Here is an 8,816-nt window from a genome sequence, read left to right on the forward strand (position 1 = left end):
GTGCGCATAGATGGTTGTGCTTCACTTGAAGTATTTGCAAGTCCATCAAAAGTATGGGATTTATTGGATTTAGCTTCCATTAAAGCCATTAACTGCTACAGATTGGCTGAGAACATCAATGCATTAACATTTTTGAAAAAACATCTCAAGGTGGTTTTATTTACCAAGCGACTGAAGTTTCATTTTGCAGGCATTTGCAAATTCAACACAAATGTTTGATGTTATTATACCTGGAAGTGAAATCCCAGAATGGTTTAGCCAACAGAGAGGTGGCTCTACAATTAGGATACCTCTACCTCTACAATAACGAAGGATGATTATTAAAGATATATTCTAATGATTATTGTCATAATCTTATCTACTCTATAATTATTAAATACGTAAAATACAAACCGTCCAACATTTTTAATAGCCTCCACTTTGCCGACTCTCACCTTGTTGGATTCTTCTTGGAAAGAACATCCATCACTCATCTTTGACCCCTAATTTCTGCCCCTATGCTCATATACTTACTTTTTCTAGTTTCTTTGCGAGTATCGGGCGATCTATTTTCTGATTTTTAAGACCGGATAGAGATATCCTTCTCCTTTCATACATCCTCATGTTGTCGTTACCTTCGACTTCTTCGCCCATTTCTAGAAAGAAATATGATGTTTTCATGAGTTTTAGAGGTGAAGACACTCGCAAGAACTTCACGGGTCATCTTTATGATGCTCTAAAGAGTAGTGGGATCGTCACCTTCAGGGACGATCCAAAGCTGGAGGCTGGCGAAGAGATCGCACCTGAACTCTCCAAAGCAATTCAGCAATCATGGTGCTCGGTAATTATTTTTTCAAAAACCTATGCCTTTTCAGGATGGTGCTTGGAGGAGCTTGCTGAGATTGTTCAACAAAAAAATGCTGACGGACATAAAGTATTTCCAATTTTCTACGATGTGGATCCATCCGATTTAAGAAACCAAAAAGAAAAAGTTGAAGAAGCCTTTGCCAAACATGAAGAGAGGTATAAGGAAGATAAAGACAAGATCCAAAAGTGGCGAAACGCTTTGACTGAAGTAGCTAAGATCAAAGGATGGCATTTACATAATGGGTAATCCTTTCTTTTCTTCTCCATTTCCTAATTTTAATGACTAAAAAATTGTTTTTTTCTAGATTGCATGTAATTTCTTATAATTGTATTTTGATGCCATTATATATCTTACTGTCTTATTCTTGCTTTTTGTTTGCTTCCAACTATATTATATTTCATGATTCATTGAACTAAAAATGAAAAAGAGCATTTGAAAGAAACAATTTTTTATTTCATTGTAGGAATGAATCAGAGTTTGTTGGAGATATTGTTAAGAAGATATCAGCCAAATTATGTCAGACATATCCAATTGTTCGTGACGAGTTGGTTGGAATTAGCTTACCTTTGGAGGAGTTGTATTCGAAAATAAATATTGGGGAAGATGATGTTCGCATTATAGGAATTTGCGGAATGGGTGGCATCGGTAAAACAACTCTTGCTAGGGTTGTTTACACTCAAATGTCACCTTATTTTGAAGGCAAAGGCTTTCTTGCTGATATTCGAGAAGTTTCAAACAAATGTGGACTTGTTTCTTTACAGAAACAACTTCTTTCTCAAATCTTGCCAAATGAATGCTTCAATTTTTTCAACGTTCATGAAGGGAATGCCATAATTAGCCACAGGTTGTCTAACAAAAAGGTTCTTGTTGTTCTTGATGATGTTCATAATGTACAACACTTGAAATGCTTGGTTGGAAGGCGTGATTGGTTCGGATCAGGGAGTAGGATCATTGTAACAACAAGAGATGAACATTTGCTCCGATCTTATCGAATTGGTGCTGTGTATAAGCCTACAACATTGAATCCCAACGATGCACTAAGGCTTTTCAATTTGAAAGCTTTTGATGGTGACACAATGCCGAAATATGATTTCATTGAGCTTTCTGAACATGTTGTAAGTTATGCTGGTGGTCTCCCCTTAGCTCTTGAAGTTTTGGGTTCATTTTTGTGCGGTAGAGATATAGTTCAATGGAGAAGTGCAATCGAAAGACTTAAAGAAGATTCTAACAAAGAAATTCTTAACACACTAAGAATTAGCTTTGATGGATTGGAAGAAAAAGAGAAGAATATATTTCTAGATATAGCATGCTTTTTCAATGGCGGGAAGAAAGATTTGGTAATGAAAGTATTGGATGGTTGTGAGTTTTTTCCAGATATTGGAATCGATATTCTCATTAAGAAATCTCTCATAAAAGTCAGTGATGACAACCAATATTTGCGGATGCATGCCTTGTTGCAAGAAATGGGAAGAAAAATTGTTGAAGAAAAATGTGTTGATGAACCTGGAAAACGTTGTAGATTGTGGAAAGAAAGGGATGTCCATCATGTCCTAACAAAAAACACGGTAAATCATTCAACAAAAATTATATACAAAATTTTATTTTTATCAATATATGATGTAAATCCAACGCTTAGTCTAATTGGTTTACATATCGATCCTTAACTGACATTGAGTAGCTTTAAGATAATTTCCATTTGTTGATTATAAATATTAATAATGATTTGCAATATAAGTGTTTAATTTTATTGAATTACTCTCATTAGAAAATATTTTATTTACTATATTTCGACCAAAAGATTGTGATAATGTTGAACATGTATGTAAATTTCAAAAGGTTTGTTGTACAATTTAGATAGTTTATTTTGTCTTCTTATTATATATTCTTGATTACTTTTAGGCTACCGAAGTGATTGAAGGTATGATCATCGATAATAAAAGGTAAGAAAACATACATATAAATTTATCAATATGTACTATTAATATTGTTATTATTTTTAAAAAATACCAATAAAAAACAACAATAAAAAAACATTTTGACTTTGCTTGATAGAGTGGAAAGAAAATCAAAAGGGTGGAAAACTGAGGGGATGGAAAACTTGAGTGGAAGGATGGAAAATTGAATGGAAAATATATTTTCCTCCTCACTATTGCTTGGTATAGCGAAAAGTGCGAAGGAAAGAAAATAAAACATTTGAAAATAAAGTATCTCTCTTTCATTTTCTTCCTTCTCATTCCAATTTGGAATGATTTATTTTTTTGCATTACAATGGGAATTGATCATCTATCGATGCAACATAGCTTTTAGATATTAAATGTCTTTGTATATTTTGAAGCTTATTTTTGTTTTACTCATGGTTATTAGGGAATCGAGCAAGATGCTCAATTTGAGTGCCGATACCTTCTCAAAGATGAAAAATTTGAGACTGCTCAAAGTGCTTTGCCTATCAAATTGTGATGATCTCAAATATCTTTCTAATGAACTACGGCTTTTAGATTGGATAGGATATCCTTTAAGATACTTGCCTTCAAGCTTCCAACCAAACAACCTAGTTGCACTTTTTTTACCATATAGTCACGTTAAACAACTATGGAAGGGAAATAGAGTAAGAATTAACTCATCTTATCCTTATGTTTTAGCTTATTTTAATATAAATGATTAAACTTTGATTAAGGTAAAAAACAAAAATGAGCATTATTATGTTTTCTCTTCTCTAATTTGTTATTGTTTTCAACAGTTCTTGTATAAGTTGAAAATGATGAACCTCAAAGGGTCCCAAAACCTGATCAAGACACCAGACTTCACAACAGCATCAAATCTTGAAATTTTGATTTTGGAAGGTTGTACCAAATTAGTGCATGTTCATCCATCAATCGGAGTGCTTAAGAGCTTTAAACTTTTGAATTTAAGAGATTGCAAAAGTCTTAGGACTCTTCCGACCAGAATTGGAATGGAATCTCTTGAAACATTAATTCTTTCGGGTTGCTCAAGTCTTCTAAGGTTTCCGGAGATTGATGGGAAAATGAAACGTCTAAAAACTCTAGATCTTTCTAGTTGTTATAAAATTGAATATTTTCCAGTGAATTTGCAGCAAGTCGAGTTTTTGGAAGAGCTTGACTTGAGTGAAACATCCATAACAGAGCCACCATCCTTCATTTTTCAATTGAAAAATCTTAACAGTCTGTCATTCAATGGGTGCAAAGGACCATCATCTAAGTTGCGACCAAATTTGTCTTCTCTTTTCAAGGTAATCCAAGGAAGAAGGACGACTCCCATGGCTCCAATGTTGCCTTTGTTGTCAGGTTTGAGTTCATTAAGACGGCTAAATCTAAGGGATTGCAATCTTTGTGAAGGAGATATTCCACGTGATATTTCTGGTCTATCCTCTTTGAAACATCTTGATCTTAGTGATAACAACTTCATCAGCATACCTGCATCTCTTACTGGACTCTCGAAGCTTGGGTTTCTTGAGTTGTCAAATTGCAACATGTGCACTCTTGGTGAAGCAGATATTCAAAGTTATATTTCTGGTCTATCCTCTTTGGTACATCTTGGTCTTAGTGATAACAATTTCATCAGCATACCCGCATCTCTTACTCGACTTTCGAAGCTTCAGTTTCTTGGATTGTCAAATTGCAAGATGCTTAAATCGTTGCCTGAGCTACCGACAAGGGTAGCAGATGTGTGCATAAATGGTTGTTCTTCACTTGAAGTATGCAATTTAGTGGATTCGGCAGACTTTAGAGCCATTAACTGCTTCAAATTGGCTGAGAATATCAATCCATTAACACTACGTGAAGTATGCAATTTAATAGGTTCGGGTGCCTTTAGAGCCATTAACTGCTTCAAATTGGCTGAGAATATGAATGCATTAACACTGCTGAAAAAACAGCTTAAGGTCCATTAATCTCTATTTCCTCCCTTACAAAATCTCATACTTGAGAATTTATGGTTTCAGTTACCAAACGACTTGTGTTTTATTTTGCAGGCATTTGCAAAATTAAGAAAAAAGTTTTCTATTATTATGCCCGGAAGTGAAATCCCAGAATGGTTTAGCCAACAAAAAAGCGACTCTTCATTCATTATTTTACGCCTACCTATCGACCTTCGAAAAGATAGCCAGTGGATTGGAGTTGCTTGTTGCTGCATTTTTGTAAATAATGATGCTTCAAGGGATGACAAACAGGATATCAATTGTCAAGCATTTATCTATTGTAGAAATTCAGAACAAGCCAGCTGTAATGGATCTATTTTTCGAGGTAGAAATGATCGACGGATTGACTGGAGTGGCTGGAGGCTGCGTAAGCCAATAATGAAAGATCACCTTTTTCTTCGTTATTGGTCGCGTGATAAATTATATCCTTCCTTGGAGGATAAATTTGATGACTGTGAAACCACTACAACAGATTGCTTAGATAAAAAATGCGATGAGCTTGAGGTGTCTTTCATGGAATGCGGTGTTAAGGTGAAGAAGTGTGGTATTAGAATAGTGTATGAGAAAGATTTGGAAGAAATAAAAGAGTTGCAGTGCCATACCACTCAATCTTCTCCAATTTTTGAACACATCCACCAACACTCCGCTCACAACCATGGATCACTAGGTAGCACTTCTCACATAAAACAAAAATGTAACATCTACGAGGAAGCGGAGGAAAAAGGGCTGCAACCAAAACTGATGCAAAAAATTTTCAATTTTATAATGGGCAAATTGGGGAAGAAGCATTAACTGTGTCTGTGGTAAATTACTTAACCAACCTTGTCCTATTAATTTTATTTTTACACATCTACATTGTTTACATCTTTTATTTCATTTAAAATAATCATTTTGGACTTATTTGAGAATGAGATATGATATTTATATTATATACCAAAAAATTTTGAACTTTTTATTCATACCCATATTGAATATGTACATATCCCAAATGTTAATAGCATAGGTTTTTTTTTATACATTTAAAATTTTAGTCACTTAATTCGTTATCTTTTACATAATTGAAATGTGCACATTTTGATTGGTTTCATTTTTTATTAAAATTTTATTTTCATTATATATATTCACTTACATCTATGTTTTATTTGTAGGTTCAAATAAATATAATCGAGATAGAAATGTGGAGAAAAATGGATAGCTTCGGTGACGATATGGGTAATAATAAGGTGAAAATCTTTTAATGGGGATTAGATCATAATTTCGGCTGAGTTAAAAACCATTTCATTTTTATTTGAGACGAACTTATGTGTTCAATTTAATCAATCAAAATTGTTTTTTATATATATATATTTGGAAGATTAAATATAAGTCCTTAATAGTACTTAAATAGGTTTAATTCTTTCTAATAAAAGTACCATTTAAATTTCATGGCTTGAACTACAAATAATATTATTCCAACTCTTCAATTTATATTTTTTAGAAAGTATTTATGTTTAGACATTTATTTTTAACACTTATTCAAATATAAAAATAAAGTATGCTCTTGTAATTAATTGGAAAATCTTTTCCGTATGAGAGACATTCATATCCAATATTTTGTTTTTTCCAAAATTCTATAGATTATTTTTTGTTATTGTCAAATGTTAGGGTTTAGAGAAATAGATATATAATCTTTGGTCGACGTGTGCAAAATTTTTAATGGTTGTGTTTATGTGATATATCAACAAAAATTTCTCAATTTGAGGTAAGTTAATATACCAGTGATATAGATGATTTCAATGCAACAAAAATAATGTTGGTGTTTTATGTTTGTCCCCTAGACCAATAGAAGCATGCATGAAATTCTGCTCAAAGGATCATGCAAGTGAGGGACCAATAAAAGTCATCAAGTTAGAATGGAAGCCGCCACTTTAGCAATTATAGGCTCGGATGAATTTAGGGAATTAGGATTTAGAGAAATAAATTATATCATTATATAATTAGTTGTTTTTAACATGTAATGTAATGTAAATTATACTATTTTAAATCAACGTTGTTTTTAAAATGTAAATTCAAATAGTAATTTAATTGTAATATAAATAAAACCCTTTAAATTAGGCATAATCATAAAAAAGGTTCTTAGCGTTTATAAAATTTGATAAGTTAACCCGTATTTATATCTTTTCAGCAATTTGGCAAAATGTTGAGTCAAATTATGAATTTTTTAATGCAAACATTAATTTAATAGTGTTGACGTGACATAATAATGAATTCATTTCAATTCATCATTAAACTTTTCAAGTGTATCTCAATTTGACCATCTTTTCCTCTAACTCAAAGAGGCGATAAAAGTGAAGAAAATTCCATTTGATCGGCGCACAATTTTCTTCTGACTTCTTTTATAATTGATGCACAATTATGATTGTTTTAAATGACTGAAGTATTCAAATTAAAAATCAGTAGAATGAAATTATCAAATGTTCACCTCTATTTTGAATCAAACTCATTATTGTGTTGGTGCCCAAGGTGGCAGGACCGGAATTACTGTCTTGTTTAAGGTGATCACCAAGACAGTTGCAATGAAATTGAGAAGCTGGTTTGAGGATTCATTTGGTAACTGAAAACCAACTTTAGTGAGTTGGGATAAATGTTGTATGCCTTTGAAGAATGGTGGAGTTGGGTTGAGGAAAATACGAGACCACAATAAAGCTTGCATGATTAAAATAGCTTTTAATGTCATCTCTAACATGAATGTGCTATGGGTTGAAGTCCTTCGAAACAAGTATGGGGTAATAAGTAACGATCGTCTTCAATACATCCTTCTAATTGCTCGTTTCTCTGGAGGGCTTTGTCCAATATTTGGGAAGATGTAGTAAATGGTGTCTATTGGGCACTAGGAAATTGGATAACAGTGAGTTTCTCCGGAACTCAAAAGAACTTTTTCTGTGGAAGGAACTGATTGGCCTGCTAGAAATGCCTTTGTTTTCAGTAGTGGCATTTCGGGAACAATGGTATTAAGGAATGAGTGCCTTTCATGGTCTCGGCATATTATGGAGGTAAAGTTAAAGCAGGGGACTAACGGTTCCAACAGCGCTAATCATGCGCGGTGGTATTAAGGAACAGTTTTTATGATTTACATTATATAAAATTTGATATATTCTATATAAATTTGGTTAACTTCTTAAAATGCCTATATTTTCTAATATAATAATTATCTTTAAAGTATTTCCAATTTTACTATATTAATAATTTACAATATATGAATATATATCATTTTCACATAATTTTATTTTAACCAAACATACTTTATATTATACTTTAGTTATAATTTATTCTATTATTTAAATTTGTGATTGAGCCGGTATCATACATAACTTATTTAGAAAATGATTAAAAATTTTATTATTTTTACAAAATAATAAATATTATTATAATAGTTTTTTTTATTATAAAATATTGAGATTAAAACCTAAAACACTGTATTTCCAAAACTCTTAAGTTAACAAATTCAACCGATGCCTTATTTGATGATGTTTATATAATTTTTTTTATAAATATAACCTTTATTTAAGCACATCAATAGTATGTCACACTCTAGTTTTTCACTATCATAAGTTTTTAATGTTATATGCATTGCATGTGATTTTAATTATATTAATAATGATGATTAAAAAATAATTGTTGAAATTTAACTTTATTTTAAAAAATAAACTCACAAAACATTTTTGTTGAAAAAATTGTATTTTATGAGAACTTTGAGGCATATTCTCAATAGGTAAAGGTGGAGAGTTGAATCATAAAATTATGGTTTCATATTCTACTCCGTGAGACCTTTACAACTGTATATCATATGCTCAAACTAGTTGAGTAATGAATGAGAAATTGATGTTCAAAGTAAGCTATTTGGAAATATTTGTTGAGGAAAAGTAAAAGCTTAGATCCCACATTCGTTAAATACCAAGTGTGAGATATGTATATATATGGGAACCCTCTTGAAGGTTGATTGAATGGCTAAATTTAGAATCTTGTCACGAGTGCAAGAGGGTGTAGGTCTAAACC

General features: G+C 32.1%; 1 protein-coding gene across 1 annotated transcript; it reads left to right on the forward strand.

Annotated features, from left to right (window-relative positions):
• The first annotated feature begins 411 nt into the window (after positions 1–411).
• LOC107962504 (TMV resistance protein N) lies at positions 412–6,222 on the forward strand. Its single transcript, XM_016898918.2, has 7 exons — positions 412–1,089; positions 1,311–2,412; positions 2,747–2,787; positions 3,212–3,452; positions 3,585–4,745; positions 4,836–5,584; positions 5,930–6,222. Exons 1-6 carry the CDS (start codon positions 602–604, stop codon positions 5,571–5,573), a joined length of 3,771 nt encoding a protein of 1,256 aa, XP_016754407.1. The 5' UTR covers positions 412–601; the 3' UTR covers positions 5,574–5,584; positions 5,930–6,222.
• Positions 6,223–8,816: the final 2,594 nt, after the last annotated feature.

The sequence above is a fragment of the Gossypium hirsutum genome, chromosome A11 (assembly GCF_007990345.1).
Source record: "Gossypium hirsutum isolate 1008001.06 chromosome A11, Gossypium_hirsutum_v2.1, whole genome shotgun sequence".
In the NCBI taxonomy this organism is placed as follows: domain Eukaryota; kingdom Viridiplantae; phylum Streptophyta; class Magnoliopsida; order Malvales; family Malvaceae; genus Gossypium; species Gossypium hirsutum.